The 21165-nt window shown below is 39.7% G+C and overlaps 1 protein-coding gene across 3 annotated transcripts; it reads left to right on the forward strand.

Annotated features, from left to right (window-relative positions):
* The first annotated feature begins 648 nt into the window (after window positions 1–648).
* On the forward strand, window positions 649–2559 carry LOC126796195 (dolichol-phosphate mannose synthase subunit 2). 3 transcript variants are annotated; one of them, XM_050522961.1, is made up of 3 exons: window positions 649–981; window positions 1756–1869; window positions 1956–2559. In XM_050522961.1, the coding sequence occupies exons 2-3, from the start codon at window positions 1780–1782 to the stop codon at window positions 2106–2108; spliced, it is 243 nt and encodes an 80-aa protein (XP_050378918.1). In that variant the 5' UTR covers window positions 649–981; window positions 1756–1779; the 3' UTR covers window positions 2109–2559. The 3 variants fall into 3 exon arrangements, with proteins under 3 accessions (XP_050378918.1, XP_050378917.1, XP_050378916.1); XM_050522960.1 differs by having other exon boundaries at window positions 650–997; XM_050522959.1 differs by lacking the exon at window positions 649–981 and adding an exon at window positions 1352–1477.
* The last annotated feature ends 18606 nt before the right edge of the window (window positions 2560–21165 follow it).

Genomic DNA, 21165 nt, shown 5'->3' on the forward strand with positions numbered 1-21165 from the left:
AACTCCTCCTAACCTCGAGCGCGTGCATAACTTTTGTTTTTTTGTTTTTATCAAGAGAAGAACTTCATTGTTAATGAAACAATTACAATGATTTTTGAAGCAACAAAATTCATAACTTAAATTACTAAATGAATTTAAAAAAACAATTTGAATTGGGTTATATGGGAGATCTTGCAAAAATACTTTTCGAAATAGTATATACATGAATACTAAAACAATACTTACCTATTATTTGTTAGAGAAATGATATGCCCCGGCCTTTGTGTGTTGACGGGTTAGAAAGTAATGTGCGGGTATTGACAAGTTGCTTTGCGTATATACCTCAACTGCGAATGACAAATTTGAAGGACTAGTTTGCGTATCTTTACCATATTGTTTCAAACCATTATCTTTACCCAAGCATGGTTCGGAGGAGCTTGTAGTAACCGACCTTATCAATGAAGAGACTAGGGAAGACAAGATTTCTCAACTAAAATGATGTGAAAATACATTAATAACTCTAGATTAGATTATAAATTAATTAAAATTAGCTATTATTATATAAAAATTATAATAGTAATTAAGAAAATAATATATAAAGATATAAATTTAAAAAAAAAACTGAAAATAATAGGATAACTACCCATAACTTTCCACATTTTATTTTTCCTCCCAAAACCTGAAAAAAAAATTCTCCCCGTGTGCGTCGCAGGTGTGTAAAGGCTAGTTTACAGAAACAGAGGTGGGGAGGATCGGTTGCGGTGGCATTACAGCGAAAAAGGGCGTATAGTACATGTCAAAAATGGCCTGCAACAAGTTTGTGTTTGTTTATCATTTTCATAGCTAAAGAGGCCAAGACCAAACGGAAAAGAAGAAGGAAAAAAAAAAGCAATCTGGGTTATAAATCAGAAGAATTCAACTTACTCTGCGTTCTGTTTTTGTTGCAATTGCTCCTGTACACCAAACGCTTCACATCTTCGTCCTCCGTTGCGATCAAGGAAGGTAACTATTGTCTTTGGTAAGTAATTCGATTCGCTTCGACTGATTGAAATTTCAATTCTCAAATGCAGTCTTAGCTCAATGTGATCAATACCAGAATCAAACAGGTAATTAGGGGTTTTCGACGAATCCAATGATAAAGAAGACAACTGGGTTTTGCTCAGAATTGACCCAGATTCAGATTCATTACATGCAAGTGATTTTAGGATGATTGAGTTGCTTCGAATTGGAACTATAGGGTTTTGCATTACTTTTAAATTGAATTGCTACTGCTAATGCTGAAAATATAGAAACACTAAATTGTGTATGGTATCATTTTCAAGAGAGTTAGAATGAGAATTTGGGGTTATCCAGCTTTAATGTGAAGGAAGCCGCCAGTGATGTTCTCACGATGTTTGGTGCAAGTGCTTCTGCATATTTAAACTAGATGTTTGATTATTGGACATGGTGCTTTGGTATTGATAGTGGCGGTGGGCGGCTCTCAGTTGGGTGGTTTTGTGTAATATCTGCTCTCTTTTCTTTTGTGTTGCATTATAGTTTCGTAGAACAGTCTTGTCAAAAACCAGTTTCTTGACATAATTAATTTTACACCAAACTTGATGTACTTAAGGAGTGCGTGGACTACATAGTTAATTTGAAAATGCTATTGCTTGTGGTGAATGTATGAAGCACTGTGTTAGTTTAGGTACAATTTGGAGTTGGTTTTCTTGTTATTGGCAGTTGTTATTGGTGTTTTCACTTGCAAAGACGTTGATATTCGTTATGGTGTAATTGCAGGTAGCAGAAGCCGTAAAGATCACAATGGAATGGGCGGACAAGGCTGTTGGATTTCTGTTGTCGTATATCAGTTTATCTATATTTACTTATTATACCTTTTGGGTCATCATCCTGGTGAGTTAGCTTATTTTTCTCTCTTCTTGTTCTTCAAAGGGCTTTGACTTTATCAACCTATTGGCACCGACCATGTTCGTTTGCAGCCTTTTGTGAACAGTGATCACTTCATCCACCGGTATTTCCTACCCCAAGAATATGCCATCTTAATCCCTGTATTTGCTGCCATGGTTCTTCTGTGCTTTCTCTCCATATTCATTGGGTATGTGATGCTCAAATCCAAAAAGAAGAAAGCTTGATCATATATTTGTAGTTCTGATTTTCTGAAGATGAATTGGAACTCTACTTTGTGTTGGGATTTAGTTCCGAAATAGGCAATTTTACTTGTTGAGATAATCTGCATTTCACTTTTTTAGCCTCTTCTTTGTGAGTTTTAATTGGAAGGATAGATTCATGATATTAAACATATATGGTGTGCTTAGTAATGAAATGGTCCAAGCTTTGGCCTCATCTCTTGGAGGCTAGTTTTTTCCGACAATGATATGTAAGTTAGTATTGTTTGTGAACATTGTAAACCATTAAGTCAGAGTAACATTGCACCCAGACAAGTTGGTTCGAAAAGCATTTGTTTATCTGCATATCAAACTTGTTTCGATTTGAAAATCAAGTGAGTCAATTGAATGAGATAATTGTTTGCAATAGATTCATGTAACTCAGACACAGGTGTGCAGAGTGTTTACCTTTCCATAGAAGGATATCACGAACTAGTAGTAAAAACTAAACCACCGTTGATACATAGTTCTGATATTTTGTTCCTGCTGTTTAAAAGGGAATGCAATATTGCTACGTTTGCATATTTTGGCCAAGATTTCCGAATCATAACTAATTGTCACTGATTAAATGGAAGAAGTTATATTACTACTTTACTAGTTGTATCATTGTAACTTCTTAACTGGCAAAAGAAGTGTACGTTAAGCACCATTGTTCTTCAGTCTTTACTCGGTAAACACAGCAAGACAATGATCTCTAACTTTCAGTGTTATATGTTTCATGGTAAACACATGCTAACATTATACACAGTACTGAACCATTGTTTTTACTTACTGAGTGACGGATAGTAAACACTGTTTGGAAGAATTAGAAATATAGCTGCAATGTCTTGTGAAGCAATTGCCCATGGACTGTGGAAATGATTTTGCACATACTTTGCAACTTTGATTTCTCATTTTGCCCATGGACTGTTGACATCTATTGAATTGCCGCACTTGCCGGCAGTGCTCCGGTCCAGATAGTGGACTGAGTGATGCATGTATCATGCTGAAAGTTGTTGAAGATCTGGATCGCCTCTTCCGGATTAAACCAGTTTGAATGATTCATTCTGGCAGAGCATATCCATGTCCATATTCTCCCAGAAACCCATAGAAACCACCTTCTTCGAGTTTAGCTGACCAAACTACCGTATTCTTAACAGCTGAAGACTGAAGCCTGAAGCATGCGATTGCCTTCATTCAAAGTACTTCAAAGTACTCGGCATTGAGACCATTCTTCTGGGAAATGAGGTAACAAGCGAAAGCAGAACATGTACTAGGCCTTATAAAAATGGGATTATTTTCCGAAACAAACCATCAATTAACACTAACAAATTCATCCCTGCTAAATCTCACTGGTGTCCTTTCAAGAAAAAAAAGGAAGAAATTCTCACTGTTGTAATGTAACACTGGCACGCAAAACGTCTTTAAAATTGTTCTTTGAATTGATTCATAGGGGTCTTGCATGTTTCCTAGTTTAATATGCGAATCGGAATCGGTAATTTGACTTTGTGACCAAAAAACAAAAGTTATGATCTAAATCACAATAAATTCAAATACCAATGTAATCGAGTTGAACTGAAAAGAGAGCAGAGTGGATTGCTAGAGTAATGCCCTAAAATTTGGAATATTTGCTAGAATTCTTAAGATTTGTAACAATGAGGAACAATACTGGTTGGGATGGTATAGTTGGAAGTTGGAACATGAACTGCTGAGGCTGCTCCTTCAACAATCTTTACACTCTTCTTTAGATTTTGTTTTGCTCCTAGAGAAACTTAATTACTAGCTTCTTGCAGTTAAACAAGACATAACTTCAATAAACTGCAACATGTTACCTCAAACTGGAGAAAATTTTGGAGTTAGAGACTCCAACATCACTTGGGCTAGTAGCTTGCTAGCTCCATTATGAAGCTTTCTGATGGTTGTTTCTGGCTGTTGAACCTGCCAATATCACTTGGTATACTCTAATGGCAATTCGTTATCAGGTGCTGTTAAATCTACCCAGCAAATCTCTTTAATAGACTCGTCAAATTTTCTACACCCATACAATTACTAACTACACCCACTAACATTCTGAATTTCTGATAATACCCTTCTCGTGTATAAGTTAGTGAAATACACCCAGCCTCCCTTCTTATACCCAGCTTTCTGAAAAGCTGAAAATGATGCGGAAATCTTCTTGTTTCAGCAGCCTCATTGAAGAACTCATACCGGCCTCTTTGAAGATCAACGCTCTCTTTTATAGTTTCTACTGGAGAATTGGATTTTATCGGTCATCTCTCTCCTGCACTCACTGATAAAGATTGTATAATTTTTTTAGTTTAGGAACTGTATTCTTTGTCCTCCACTGACAAATTACCACAAGTTTCAGTTGATTCATGGGCAATAGGGGTCATCATTTGACCCATGAGCCTGAGCCCGGCCTTTTCCTTCATTAGGGCGGGTCGGCTCTAATTTTTTTCTGAATAGGATAAGATAAGGATTGAGCAAATCAAACCTAGCTCAGCCCTACGGCCCGACCCTATTCAGCCTTTAGGGTCAAGTCCGCCCTATTTGACCAGTTTAGGCCATAATTATAATTTACTTTTTTTTCTATTTTTAAATATGTTTTTTTATATTTTATATACAATGCACCTCACATTTTATTACAATTGATTTTGTAAATTTTATGCCTTATATTTCTATTTGTTGTGAAAAATAACAATGATTTTTGTGTAATTTGATATAAGATATTCATATATAATCACTTAGATTTAAAGTTAAAGTTGTAGATGTTTAACTTAAATCTAAGGCATATATGTATTTATAATATGATCCTATACTTGAAAAAAAAAGCTTGTGTTATACTTGCAACCACATAAGTAAATTTTGATAAAACAAATTAAATATTGTTTGAGGATGAAATACTTGTATATTATTGAATGATATGGGGGCCTATATATAGGCATTTACAACACCACAATCCCGTAGGATTCGGAGTCCTAATCTACTACGGAGATGCTAATCTATCTCCTAACAGGAAACCTATTAGGCTAAGACACACACAAGGGTAGAATAGTAATTCTCCCGGAACACTCCCCCTTGTGTCGCATGCCTAGGTTGCATGGTGCACACATCGTTGCCTCGGTAAAAACCTTGTCAAGCAAAACAAAAACCTCTTGGGTAAAACAAAAGCTTGATCGAAGGGAAAAAGAGCACAACGCACCAACTACTTAAGGATCTTAACATGTGATGTAGACTCCCCCTGAAGTCTACCAAACTCTAGTGTTCCGATAAACGACGCATGCCAATGCTCTTCACATGTTTCACAAAAGTAGATTTAGGCAAAGACTTGGTGAACAAATCCGCAACATTGGATTCTGAACTCACTTGATTGATCTGAACATTCAAGAACTTCTGTTGTTGAACGTTGTAGAAGAACTTAGGCGAAATATGCTTGGTGTTGTCTCCCTTGATGAAACCTAACTTTGTCTGCTCTATGCAAGCAGCATTGTCTTCATAAATGCACGTAGGTTGATCAGTTGTAGAGACTAATCCACAAGAATCACGAATATGGCGAACAAGTGATCGTAGCCAAACACATTCTTTCACTGCTTCATGGAGAGCGATGATCTCCGCGTGATTCGAAGAAGTAGCAACAAGAGATTGCTTTGTGGATCTCCAAGATATCGCCGTATTCCCAATGGTAAACACATAACCGGTTTGAGAACGAGCCTTGTGAGGGTCAGAGAGGTACCCTGCGTCGGCATAACCAACTAACAAGTTGTTTGGAGTCTTTGCATCGGGGGAAAGAGCTGCACGGGACCGATGGCTGCTCTCGGCACCGCGCACGGTCTCCACGCCATGGCGGCCGGCGGCGTCACTGCGGCGTACGGCGGCAAGGCCGGGGTCAGCGACGGCGGTGGTGTGGGGAGATACCGTGGCGGTGTTCTCTCTGCAATAGGGGTAGAACAATCCCATGTCAAGGGAACCTTTCAAGTATCGAAACAAATGCTTGATTCCATTCCAATGACGTAGCGTAGGTGCGGAGCTAAATCTAGCCAATAAGTTCACTGCGAAAGATATGTCCGGTCTAGTGCATTGAGCAAGATACAATAGTGCCCCAATCGCACTAAGGTATGGAACTTCAAGACCAAGAACGTCTTCATCATCCTCTTTAGGACGGAAGGGATCCTTCTTGATATCTAGACTTCGGACGACCATGGGGGTAGACAATGGACTGCATAGATCCATATTGAAACGTCGAAGCATCTTCTGCGTGTAATTTGACTGATGCACTAAGATGCCGTCGGCCCTATGCACAAGCTCAAGGCCGAGACCGAATTTCGTCCTCCCTAGGTCTTTCATCTCAAATTCCGACTTTAGATAAGACACGGTCTCTTCAATCTCATCAAGAGTACCGATTATGTTCATGTCATCAACGTAGACCGCAACGATGACGAATCCGGAATTTGTCTTTCGTATGAACACGCATGGGCATAGTTCATCATTCTTGTAACCTCTTCTCACCAAGTATTGATGCAACCGATTGTACCACATTCTTCCGGATTGCTTTAACCCGTACAACGAACGACGTAATCTGACTGCATGAGCACTCCGTGGTCTGGAGGCACTTGATGGAGGTAAAGGTAGTCCCTCAGGAGCTTTCATGTATATCTCTGCGTCAAGATCCCCATAGAGATAAGCTGTGACCACATCCATAAGCTGCATGTTTAGTCTTTCGGACACTACCAGACTAATAAGGTAGCGGAAGGTAATGATGTCCATAACAGGAGAATAAGTCTCTTCATAGTCAATACCAGGTCGTTGTGAGAATCCTTGCGCCACGAGTCTTGCCTTATAACGCACGATCTCGTTCATCTCATTACGCTTACGAACGAAGACCCATTTATGTTCAACAGGTTTGACATCTCTTGGAGTCAATTCAACCTTTCCGAAGACTTCTCGCTTCGCTAATGAGTCAAGTTCTGCCTGGATTGCTTCCTTCCACTTCGGCCAATCTGCTCTGCGTTCGCATTCAGCTACAGAGCGAGGTTCAACGTCGTCTTCAGATATGATCTCAAGTGCGACGGAATAAGCGAAAACGTCATCAATGCATGTGGTGGCTCGGTTTCGGACCGACTGCTCACTTGTGTAGTTCACTGAGATTTCGTTGTTCTCTGGCATCAAACAAGGTTCCATAGCGTCCCACGGAAACACTTGAGTTGATTCATGGACATAGCTGTAATCAGAGACAACTTCATACGATGGTGATTCATCGTTGATGACGCGCTGTGCCTTAGTCATTCGCTTCTTTCTAGGTTTTGAATCCCTAGAGTTTATCGGTCTTCCCCTTTTTCTTTGAGGAGCCGAGGCCGAAGCTGCTCCATGCTGGGCCATCTCAGCATCGTCGCCACAAGGGGCGCCGGCAACACCACGGCGTACGGTGGTGCCGCCGTCGGCCTCCGTCCCATTGTCAGGGGCGGTGCCAACGTTGCTAGGTCCAGGAGCTTGTCTTCCACGCCCGTATTTCGGGACATCCAACCGTGCCGGTACGTTCGCAGCGGGTATGTTTGATCTCGTCACTTTAGCAATATCTACAAAGCCGTCGGGCATCGAATCCGCGACTTTCTGTAGGTCGATAATGCGTTGCACTTCTAACTCACTTTGAGCAGTGCGGGGATCATAATGAGACATAGTGGGGACACACCACGTCAATTCCTGACGTTCATTTGGAATGATAACATTCCCATCTCCCCCTAACGACGGGAAGCATGTCTCATCAAAGTGACAATCTGCAAATCTTGCAGTAAAGAGATCTCCGGTGGTTGGTTCTAAGTAGCGGACAATCGTTGGGGAATTATAGCCAACATAGATACCTAATCATCTCTGAGGACACATCTTAGTACGCAGCGGAGGCGAAATAGGCACATAAACGGCGCAACCAAAGATGCGTAAGTGTGAAATATTGGGTTCGTAACCAGTTACCATCTGGTACGCACTAAACGCTTGATTAGCCGCAGGTCGGAAACGAATAAGTGTCGCTGCATGCAACACTGCATATCCCCACGCAGAGACCGGCAGGTTAGTACCCATAACCATTGCCCGAGCAACAAGCTGAATACGCTTGATGGTAGCCTCTGCTAGACCGTTCTGTGAATGAACATGAGGAACGGGATGTTCAACTTCGATCCCAATAGACATGCAGTAATCATCAAAAGTTTTGGAGGTGAATTCTCCAGCATTATCCAAACGAATGGATTTGATAGTATAATCGGGGTGGTGAGCCCGAAGTTTGATGATCTCAGCTAATAACTTAGCAAATGCAGCATTCCTTGTGGATAGTAATGCGACGTGTGACCAACGCGTCGATGCATCAACCAATACCATAAAATATCGAAAAGGTCCGCATTCTGGTTGAATAGGTCCACAAATGTCACCTTGGATACGTTGTAAGAATGGAATGTTCTCGGTTGAAGCCTTAGCAAAAGAAGGACTTCCTTGAAATTTAGCAAGAGAACAAGCTTTGCAAAACGAGCGATGGGCATCAGAAATTGCCATGGAGGCATGTGAAAGCACGGGAGGCATCACAAGCTCCTGTGAAGGAGGGGATGCCGCCACCGACGGCATGAAAGCCGTGGAGCTGCCGAGTGAGGCATGCTCGGCCTCACCATGCGGTGCATGGGTCGGCACGGCCTCACCGTGCGGAGCACGGGTGAGGTGATCCTCCAATCACTTCCGGGACTTGAAAAATGGATGACCATGTGAATTCTTAAGAATTCTAATCATCATATCACGTCCAGGGTGCCCGAGACGGGCATGCCAAAGCATATAAGAGTCTGAATCACAAAAGTTGCGTTCAACCGCATATGATTCAAAGATCCGAATGGAAGTAAGATACAAACCATTCCCAAGACTCTTCATCTTCTCTAAGATGCGGCGATGGCCTGCTTTCTCAGAGGTAACGCAAAGATATTCCTCTCCATTCTCAACATAAGTATCGAGGTGAAAACCATTGGCACGTATGTCCTTAAAACTTAGCAAGGTGCGGGGAGACTTCGGCGCATAAAGAGCGTCTACGACGTTAAGAGTCGTACCATTAGGCAACATGAAAGAAGCAGTGCCTCTTCCTTCAATGATGGATTTCGAGCCAATCATTGTAGTCATCAAAGAAGTCGAAAACACTAGATCCGTTAACAACTGCCTGTGCCGTAGGACAGTGTGGGTGGTTCCACAATCAGCTAGACATTCGATTTCACCGCGTGACATCTACAAAATGACAATTAAGAGAGTCAGCGACACGGGAACAATTCTATACAATACGCCGTAGGATATTGTAAGAAAGGGAATCGGAACAAAGCGCGATTCCATCGAATGTATCACATGGCAATAGTACTACATTCTTCAACTAAAGAGTTGGAAATCATGGTATTGAAGCAGTGAAATACCAAACAGTAAACGAGGGTGGTAGAAACCATCCAATAATGGTGTGGAAACACACACAAAGAGTACCGGTGAGTGCATATAACGGACTTGGAGAAAACCGGAAAAACAAACCGGAAAACCATGTCAAAAGAACTCAAAACCGGGTGAATTTTGGGCGAGGAAAACGTGGAAGCCGGGGCTGCTGCAATATGCCGGAAGAAACACGAGAAAACGACGAAAAAATCGTCGAAAAACTCGGTGGAAAACTGGCGGCACCTATTGCCGGGAAAACCGGCCGGCGGTTGTCGAAACTGGCCGGTATGGAGGCCGGGACTTCAGGTCCGACAGGGGACGCCGGCAGGAGCCGAGTGGCGGTGCCGGAAACGCCGGGAAATGGCCGGAAGACGGCGAATACGCCGGCAAAATGTGCCGGAAACGCCGGAATAGTAACCGGGGCCGGCCAAGGCAAAACGACGTCGTTTTTCGACGTTCCGAGGTTCGTTTTCCGAATTTTAAGTTCCAAATTCACAATGTAGTGCTATTGGGGTCCCATGTGACCCAAAAAGCGTCCAATTTAAAAACCACGTGAGTTGCACACGTTGATCATCATGCTAAGTGTCGGATAAATAAAATTCTCAAAGAGATCGTCTTGTAAGCAAGAAATGAGAAATTTTATTGAATGCCAAACTTTAATACATCACACATAAACTTCTAATTCCAAAATCAAAAGACTATTACAAAGTCAATGAAAATAACAATGGCGGTCGGCCATAACGATACTTGAATCATAAAGCTAAAGAAGCTAAAACGACTAATCAAAGTCGGGAGTATCCATGGTAGCAACCGGAGGCCTAGCTTTAGAAGCAAGGGGCTCGGGTTTTATGGAGATATGGTGAGTCTCGATCTCATGGTCCTCATCCACATGATTCGATTCGGGTTGTAGAAACTTCTTGTAGGCGGAGTAAGCCTTGATCATCTCTTTGCTAGCGCGACAATCGCGATTAAAGTGCTTAAAGGAGCCACATTTGAAGCATGGAGACTTGCCATTACCGGAAGTGGAGGCATTAGGAGGTGCACGGCCTCCTTGGAGTGTGGGACGGGGACGGCCTCCCCCTGAGGGTGCGGCGCCGCCACCATCACGGGTCCATGTATTGGACCGAGGCCGAGATCGGCCTTGTTGCCTCCCACCACGAGAGTTGTTATTTTGGTGCTGATATGGAGCGTTTCTTGATTGATTCTTTTGCTTAGGAGCTTTCCCATAGTTAGCCTGTGGCGTAGAAATTCTTTTAGTGCCAACAGGTCTATTGTTGTTGTTGAGGAGAATTTCAGAATGTCTCTCCTTCTTAGCTAAGAGTGCCATTAAGTCGGCAAAAGACCGGATCTTCCCTTCCTCTACATGAGTGCGGTACGTATGAGCTTGAACCTCATAGTTGATTGGAAACGTGTCCAATGTCTTATTGAGAAGATCTAGGTCGGTCTTAATGACACCAACGGTGCCAAGATCGGATTGCAAGCATAGCATATCCTGATTGAACTCATCCACTCTTTTATAGTCCAATAGACGGATGTTATCCCATCTAATGGTCAATTCAGGAAGAAGCTTATCATGAACGTTGTTGTACCGCAAGCGTAGTTTGTCCCATAATTCTTTAGGATCTTTTACGTTCAAGTATTGCCTCTTGAGAGTTGCATGGATGTGACGTCTCATAAAGATGAGAGTCTGAGTCTTAGATGGCGAAATCAGCAGGAGGGTCGGTAAACATGCCTTCAATCCCTCGGCTCTCAAACGCGAGTTCCATGTCAGAAACCCAGCGATGGTATTCCTTTCCTTCTAGATCAAGAAGGCCGAATTCCGGTCGAGATGGCGATGACATCTACAAACACGAATACGGAATCGATTAGATTCAAGTATAATAGGAATTAGAAGGGGTGACGTATATGGTCACAAGAAAAATCGATGCAAGCGGCGATAGTCATGATCGCACCCAAAACAGCGGTGCACTCAGGCGACCACACGAAAATCGATTAACTTCCCTTTCAAAACAATCGTGACTCCCCCAGGACCGTCACACAGAAAACATCGACCAAGAGGGGAAACCCATCCCTCTATAGTCTCATCGGCGTTATAAGAAAGGCCGGAATTAAGACAAGAAGAAGGCTAATAGCGCCCGATATAATATATCTATACGTTCAAAAGCGGGAACGTTTATAAAAATTTACCTTGGGAGGTTTGTAGTATACGGGAGTAGCTTCTCTTGAGCGAAGTCCTTGCTTGTGACTTTCACGTCTCTTGCGTGAATATGCGGGAGGAGCAATTTTGAATGCTTTGAGGTGAGCGGCGAGCGGCGAATGCGGCGAGCGGCGAATGCGGCGAGCGGCGAATGCGGAGGAAGCTTTGCGGGGCTGCGGGGCTGCGGGACTGCGGGGATGCAGGGGAAAAAATTTCGAAAGGCTCTAAAAGATTCAGGGTTTTAGGGCTTCGTGCTGATAACGTGTTTGAGGATGAAATACTTGTATATTATTGAATGATATGGGGGCCTATATATAGGCATTTACAACACCACAATCCCGTAGGATTCGGAGTCCTAATCTACTACGGAGATGCTAATCTATCTCCTAACAGGAAACCTATTAGGCTAAGACACACACAAGGGTAGAATAGTAATTCTCCCGGAACAAATATGATATTTGTATTTTTTTAAAAGGCCATTTTCGGCCAGTTTCGGCCATATTTAACCATATTTGCAGAACCGGCCCGACGCACCCTCTTAGCCCTAAAGGAATTGATTTTTAGGGCGGGTAAGAGTTTGAAAATTAAAGCCCTAGTCCGGCCCTATTTTTTTGTTGACTTAGTCAAAGCCCGCCCGACTCTACTCTGAACCCTAAAATTTAGGATAGGGCTTGGCCCGGTCTGCCCATGATGAGTCCTAATGGGCAATATCGTGTTTTACTCTGAATTCAAAATTGCTAATGGGAGATTTGATCAATTTGAACTGTAGAAAATGCGTATTCATCCATTTGATTGACTGCTCTGACTCATATTGTTGGACTGGTGTTGAATGTATTGGTTGATCGATTTATATCTCTCTTGAATCAATTTGCTCCTTTGCTTCTGGCGTCCAATCCATATTTATTATTTGAATTCTTTTGTTCAAGTAGAATGAAAAGGAAGCAATTGAGAATTCTTAATTCTTTCTCATCAAATAAGAGAAGCTTCGATGTTATACTTTCTTCACAAAGATGCAACTAGATTAGATTTCTCTATTAGTCTTATTTTGATTGACAACGTTTGTAAATATATTATTAGTGGGTATTCTTGTAATTAGTCGTCTCAAGATATTATTGTAATTTGTACCATAACCTCATCTCTATATAAGAGAGGGTTCTCTACTCAATAATACACACTGCATTCTATCATTCTATGTGTCAATTCTCTCTTTTCTCAATCTCTTTTACTTCATTTTATAACACGTTATCAGCATGAATAGTTCTAACGCGGAGAATAATTTCTTACTGCACGAGAAACGATGATATCGTTGATCAACCTAAAGGAAATGATCATAGATCAAACTTTCTAACAAGCTATTAGATTAGCTGAGAAGTTTTGTCCAAACAATCTTCTTAGTTCTGCACACATAAGATGAAGAATCATCCATCTTTGCATTAATAAGTAAAGTTTTCGGAATGCTTACTTTAATTCATGTTTTCTCAAATCATCATATAAGCGATCACCATGAAGCATGAACTCCATACTTTTCGAAATTATATTTATTCATCATTTTGAATATTGTATATACATGCTAATTATTTTGTGATGCAACATCATGAACCACCAAATTTATATTATATTAATATATTTTGGTTGATACATTTTTATGTTTGATAAATTTGTTCATGCTTATTTTGAGATTATAATTGGAAATATATCCTCAATTATCGAGTGGCTAGTAGCCACCATAAGTAGCATTTGACATTTGCTTAAATAGTGCAGACCAAAAAATCGCATGGATCAACTTTAAACTTACCATCATGCCCGGTATTTTGGCAATGTAAAAAGTATTTTGTCATTCATGGTTTGCGAATGAATTTCATGCAAGCATTCCAGAAGTAATGCTCATAATTGTTAAGTTGGTACCATTAATTTGATCATTTATATTAGACGTTACAAATATGCAATATTTAATGTGTCCGTAATTAATATTGTTCTAAATGAAATTTGAATACAATTTCGTTTGAAAATGTAACTGCTATATTGTTAGCACTAATTATGTAATTCACTCAGCTCCTAACTTAATATATGTGTTATGTTACAATTTAAAGTCATTTAAGAACATGTAATGCCAGCAATATTTAACTTATTTGTAACTCATACATTATGATGCGTGAATTATGAAAATTAATTTGGTGATTATCACTGAATTGTTATGTCATAATCATTATGGGTTTTAATTATGCGATTATTACATAACTCTTATTGTAATAACCCGATTTGTTCGGGACGAATTATTAGATTATTTCTAAAGTTATAAATATGTGAAAATTATAAATCATGTTTGTTCCGCTTTGTGACGTCGGAAATCGAAAACGCAAACGTTATCGGAACGTTTATTTAGAAAAACGTTACGTTTTCGAGTCGTGAGTATCAACTTTTATTCTGTCGCTCATTTGTGAAAACTTCCTTCACGAAAGTTGTAGAGCTTGTCGATACGAGTTTGTGGACACGTCACGCGTTCTAATCGGACGTCGTACGTGAAAGTTATTAATGATAGAAGTTAGTTTCCGATTTTGGATGTGGGTATAAAAGGAAACTTTTCTGAAGTAGGATTTCCATTTTCGGAAACCCACTTCTTCACTCACCCCCGCACCTCCCTCCTTCTCTCTCACCCTCCCCGAGTCTCCCTCCCTCTGAAAAACCCTCCACCGGCGATCTCGTCGTCCAGCCCTCTGTGGCTCGCACTGCCACTTCCTCGACCCTCGCAAGCCTCACCGCAGCGACCCTCGCGCACGACACTCCTCGCCTCGCCGCCGTGAGCTCCCACGCGACATCCTGAAGCCCTGCGATTTCTTCTGCCGTCCTAGTACGTCGCCGGTGAGACCAAGGCATAAAGACCACACCACCACCACCTCTCCTCGCCCCTGGTGCCTCCTGTGACAAGATTGGCGATCGAAATCGCGATATGCACCGCCGCTGCTCAACTGCAAAGCTGCTGGCATCTCGAGCTCTCCGACGACAATCCGACGGTCCAAGGGTCCGATTGAGGTGAGGGTTCGCATAGATTGATTATTGTGATGGATTGTTGTTCATTTTTGGTTGAAATTGGTTGAAATTGTGGAGATTGGAAGAGGGAGTGGAAGTGTTGAACACCGCCATCTTAGGCGGCGCGTGTGAGTGTGTGAGGTGGCCTTGGGCCGTGCAGGGGTAGAGAAGAAGGAGATGAGGAGAAATGGGGCGGCGGTGGCGTGCTACGCGCCGGCCTTAGGCTAAGCGCATGGGCCCCACGCGCTGCCACAGTGAGTGGCGCGTGAGCGCCACGCGCAGTCTGCCGGAGGTGGCGGGTGTACCCCACGCACCGCCACATGCAGCGGCACGTGAACAGTGATTTTGAAAACATAAATTTTTTAAAATTTATTGTTACGACGTTGATTGTAAAAAGGTGATTTACGTACTGTAAATGTAAATATATTTTACGTACGGTAAATATAAATGTAAATTACATTCAGTAGATGTAAAAAGTAAATTCAGAAGTGTAATTCAGTAATTATTATTTACTGAGACAGTATTTACATTTAAATAGTATTCATACATACAGAAATACGTAAACAGTATGTACTCGTACATGACTACGTAATGGATGTGTATTTGTATAGTAATACGTGAATAGTACTCCGTGAACAGTAAATTCGTAAAACCAGAAATTGCTGAACAATAACAGATTATTACTGTTTCGACATTTAAGGTTTACGTAACGATTCTAAATTATTTTCTTATCTTTTCAAGGTGATCGCTAAATCAAGAAAAAGATATATTTTCGGAATCGTGGAATTATGCTCGAAATTCTAAGGTGAGTAAAATCTTACATATTTATTAATCTACCCTTTGCGGAGATTCAAGATTATGCAGAATTTTTAAGAATGAAATATGACATGTATATGATATAGTGGAATATATATATTTGTATAAATGGTAAATAGGTACATATATATATAGTTTGCTACATTATATACTGTTATGATTTCGTTGTGAATATGTCATTTTGATGACGAGATTTATAAATCGAGCAATGTGTTTTGATTTGGACAATATAATGAGATGATTATTGTACGTGGTTTTAACATTGAGATTTGTTAAAATATTTTGTCTTCGGACGAGTTTTATGTCTTCGGATGAGTTCTTTGTCTTCCGACGTGTTTATGTCTTCGGACGTGTTTTGTCTTCGGACAGTCTTCGGACGTGTTTATGTCTTCGGACGTGTTTTATCTTCGGACGGTCTTCGGACGTGTTTTGTCTTCGGACGTGTTTTGTCTTCGGACGGTCTTCGGACATATTTTGTCTTCGGACGGTCTTTGGACGTGTTTTGTCTTCAGACGGTCTTCGGACGTGTTGGCATGTCGGAACCTAGCCTTTGGCCGGGCGAAAGTTACAATACAGTTAAAGCTCTAGTCTGTCTACCGGAGTACTGCATGTGAGGTAACAGATGGGTTATCGGCTCATGAGTACTCATATTTTTGGATGTTGGGTAGCAAGATGTTGCCCAATGTCGGCGGTGTACTACGTGAGGGGTAACAAAGATGTACCAGCGTTCATTAGTACCCGTATTAAATGCATTTGGGTAAACAGAGGGGTTGCCCAATTCTCGTGAGCACTTTCATTTTCATATTTTTGGACAACCAGATGGGCTGTCCATTGACTCATGAGTGCATTTATAATTTGATGTTTTGTGATTTTCGTATATATTGATATGCGAGTTATATTTTTATTTTACTCATACAAGCTGTAAAACTTACTGGGTTTGTGTTTACAATCCCGGTGCACCAATTCGATGGTGTAGTGGATAACTCCGCAGGTGTGGATTATCGGGAATTGACGGACCGCTCAGATGACTTGAAGTTATTTATTTCCAGCTTGTGGTGATGATTTTAGGTGATTTTCTTGTGAGGTTTTGTGAGGATTATACATTTCAATTTGTTATAATGTCAAATTATAATTTGGTTTGTAATAATCGGTTTGACTGAGTTGTATTTTGAACTCAGCGATGATCCGCTGTGACATTTTAATGATTTTAATTCATTGAGATTGTTTTAGTGTTTTTCATAACTTCGAAATTTGAATTTCAAGCTCGAAATTTTGGGGTCGTGACACTTATGCCAGAAGCATTTAGGCAATTAAATTCAAATATGTAAATGACATAAGCATTAATGGGATTTCAAGTCATTCCCTTATTTACATAAAGGTTGCACAACTAATATATATTTTTTCATTTATATAATTAATTTTGAATTTATGGATATGTAACAAACATTATGCCAGAAGCAATCAACAATGCAAAAGAAATTAATTATTCACGTAATTGTCAATTTATTCATTTATTGGTTAAGTAAATACCAATATTAATGCCTACACATTATGTCAATGAGAATTAAATTGTTTCGTTATAATTTATTTTATTTCGGTTTCAACGATTATTATATTTGCCTTAATTCACATTCGTTATGGTTACATAACATAAATAAAGGTTATGTTATATTTGTGATATTAAATAATGATGAGTTAAAAGCTCTAAAAATGTTCAAAGTTGAAATAATTAAATTGAGCCAGAAGCTCAGGCTCAAGCTGTAAGGCTAGCATAGAAGCTCGCCACTAGACGCCATGACAATACTTATGAATCATCTCAAACTATGCTCAACCACTAAGATACGATGCCTAGGCCGGTGAGGTTGTGTACTTAAGCGAGCCTCACTCGACCTCCTCATCTTCTACCTTGTCGTATTCAGTTGGAGTTACCAAAAGAGTTAACTAATAACTTTTTGTTTCTTGATGTACGTACCATTCCGATCCCAGCAGGCCCACTCTCCTTATGTTGGACATACCCTCCTAAAACCAGTAGTCCGGTATGTATTCTAGGTAGAAGATGAACTGAAAACTCCTTAACTCACGCATGAAAGTCTGAGTCTGAACTCACTCCTTAACAATGTCTCGTTTTTAAGCCGACTTACCCTTCGATCCAGTAGAATCAAATAAAAATATTATTAATTTGATTACAATAGTTTGAACTAGCAGTTCAAAAACGTACATGTACGTAGGTCGTACATATAGAAATCAAACTTGCATTTATGATAAAGTCATTTAAGAAACTTGAAGTTTCCTTCATATGATCACTAGTAGATTGTACATGTTTAATTTGTTTATCATACCATGTTATAGAACTTAAATTTGTTATTAGTTACTTATGGATTATTCCTTAAAAGCACTTACCTCGATTATTTATTCTTAAATATAAAATTTACAGATTATAAGTTTCCAGAATAAACTATATGAATTCAGTAATTTAATTGCCAGAAGCAAGACTAAGTAGTGATATTGGACAGGCTTGCTGCCCATAGAATCTTAATTATAATTCATATATATTATCGATATTAAGGTATTGATTATTGTTCGCACCTGATGTGCAAATATGTAAGTTGAAGAGTATTATTCTAGTCGCGAAACTCGAAATATCAATTTCACTAAAAGATTATTTTAATAAGAGTATGATTGATATTTACACCACAATTATTAGGGATTAAATCTTCTAATTATATATTGTGATTTATGAGTTTTTAGTTATGTTCGAATATATTTAATTCAATAAACAATATTATGCATGTAATCCATTGAATTAAATGGATGAGTAGACAAATTATATGAGGAATATTCCTACTCATACCTCTATGACAATCATATCCAGTCAATCAAACTTGAGAGTCATGAAAAGACCCCCTTTATGTTGTCTAATGGTAGTGAACTTCCCAGTAATGAGGCTTAATATCTTTACGTTTCAGAAGAACTTTATTAAGTATTAAGGATATTCGAACTAACGTGTATCATGTTGAAACTACTAAAGAAAATGAGTGAATTATCTTTGCATACTCCAAGTGTATGACCAGAAGCATACTTGGACTAATATAAATCTGTTAGCTAGAAGCTAATTCATTCAAGCAAATTCTCTCTATGACATCCTCGTTTGGGACTCCCATGTATAAATGTGATATGTCATATTCTCAACCTATCACACAAGCATCTCCTTCTGAATAAGGGTTTTACCATTAATTTCAAATTATGTCGAGCTTGCTCATTATAAATACTAGACCATCATATGCAAAGACTAATATAAACACTACCTAGTACCGCACAGAATGCGAGAGAGAAAAATTAGTGGACATATCCAACCAAAACGCAGGCCAGTTAAATAATTTTGGTTGACACATCGACATAGTGATCACATGTTACACTATTGTCTACAAAAATATTTGTTGCTGCTAAACTCTCACACTGATCATGACATTCAAGGTTCACCAATCAGATTATCCCATAAAGTCAATAAGGTTTGATAGTACTGGAGAGTTTACGTCGGAATCATACGATGAGTATTTCATATCCCTTCGGATTGATGTTGAATATATAGTTCCCTATGTTCACAGCCAAGATAGTCTCTTAGCTTGAATCTTGGTTATGCGCACTAAGTTTCTAGTTTTTGCGTGGGATGCAATACTGCATAATACAACCATGTTGGTCCGGTTGAGGCCCATTGCTACCCTATCTTACTCCGTGTTACAACTGGTCACTGGGTATGAACCTGATGTTTTGTACTTACGTGGATCTGGGTTTGCAGGTCAAGTGCCAATTGTGCCGCCACAATGTACACCATTGGGTCCTCAACAAAGGATGGACATACATGTCGATTATGAATTTCATCCATTATGTGTTCTTTAAATCCCTTGACATGCAATCTATTTACCGCTATATTTGCGGATTGTCATTATAATGAGACAGTCTTCCCGTCGTTAGGGGAGATAAGAACGTCACCGTTCCTGATGAACGGTGTGAGTGATGTGAAACATCCCCACAATGTCTCATCTTGATCTCCAAAATTACACATGTAATATGGAAGTGCAAAGAATTCTAGATATAGAGTTTAGCATAAAATGTCTGACGCGCGCTTCATTTGATCTAGCTAAAGTGACGAGATCATATACCTGCTGCAAATGTGTCTGCAAAGATAAACGTCCCAGTAGGACATGACGTCCCAGTAGGACATGTCATCCCAGCTAAATGAAGTACGGCCATGGCGGCTAACCAGTCTTATGTCCTTACCTAGAAGCAAGGTAGACCATTAGGTTTGAATGATTCTTATCCCCAGAAGAGGGTAAACTTGACACAAAATGAATCTCTTTAACATCACAATCTCAAACCAACTCATCTCACGAGTTAAATCAGGATTATGGGTCCGTCCTAGAAGAGACGATGTTAGGGGATGCTCCAACATTCAAACCCATCACGAGAATTGAGAATTCTTGATAAATTAAGTGAGATTGGTATTGGAATGAGATTATCAACGATGAGTGATATCTGTGGTGGCCACTGAAACTATAACAAAGTGATGATGTCGAACCTTACTCTTTTGATAAATGTCAACAAAGAGACGACTGGTCAATAGGAAACAAACAATCGAGGTCTAGTTAGAATCCTTAACTAAGAGAATGTGTTTTTGGCCTGTTGTCCCTACACCTCCCCATATTATACATGTAGAACTTAAATGGGTACTTGTAAGGAAGCGTAATGAGAAAAACAAGATACTGGTATACAAATCTTGAATAGTGGCACAAGAATTTTCTCAAAGCCCTGTGATTGGTCACAAGGAAACGTATTTCCCGTAATGGACGTCATAACATTCTACTACTTTATCAGTTGGTAGTTTTCCAAAAAAACTGAATATGCAGCATATGAAAGTAGTCATATCTTATCTCTATGGGGACTATAATACATAGATACAAATGAAAGTTCATGAAGAACTTATGATACATGATGCAAATAGTTCTTGACTACAAAACATGCTGGGGGTAGAATATTTGAATAAGAAGCTACGTCTATGCACTTTTATTAGAAAAAATATTTCGGGTTTGCTAATTATGTTTGTTTGATGATAACATGGATTAAACTGATACTCCCGAAGATATCAAGGAAATCACAAAGCACATAAGATCAGAATTTTATTGAAATGTCTTAGGATATCAAATGATTATATCGACCTGGAGTTCGAGCAAAGTGTAGGATAAACTTTTGATTCATCAATCAAATTACATCCATAAGATGTTAAGATGCTCTAATGAGGATAAAGATGTAGAGACTCTTATTGTCCTGTAGATGATAATGATAAGATATTGGTGCTAGAAGTATCATATCTAATTAAGTGCAATAAAACGTATTATTTCATCATAATCAATGCCTTAGACTCTAGGCAAACCTATGCCAACACGCTGCCTATGTAAATGCCATAAAAGACAATTTTCCGCTACCTTAAATGTATGATGAAAATTAAAGAGGTACATTAAGAAATGGATCTCGTTTTGATCCTCATAATGATGTCAATAATTTTTAATCATGCTA

Source organism: Argentina anserina, chromosome 5 (assembly GCF_933775445.1).
Source record: "Argentina anserina chromosome 5, drPotAnse1.1, whole genome shotgun sequence".
NCBI classification, from domain to species: Eukaryota; Viridiplantae; Streptophyta; class Magnoliopsida; order Rosales; family Rosaceae; genus Argentina; species Argentina anserina.

What these genes read in the sequence shown, in the direction of transcription:
- LOC126796195 (XM_050522959.1), top strand. Translation starts at nt 1,406, where the DNA reads ATGTTTGATTATTGGACATGGTGCTTTGGTATTGATAGTGGCGGTGGG. An exon ending in TCTCAGTTGGGTGGTTTTGT is followed by an intron (nt 1,478 to 1,755) that starts GTAATATCTGCT and finishes GTGTAATTGCAG; the next exon opens with GTAGCAGAAGCCGTAAAGAT. An exon ending in CCTTTTGGGTCATCATCCTG is followed by an intron (nt 1,870 to 1,955) that starts GTGAGTTAGCTT and finishes GTTCGTTTGCAG; the next exon opens with CCTTTTGTGAACAGTGATCA.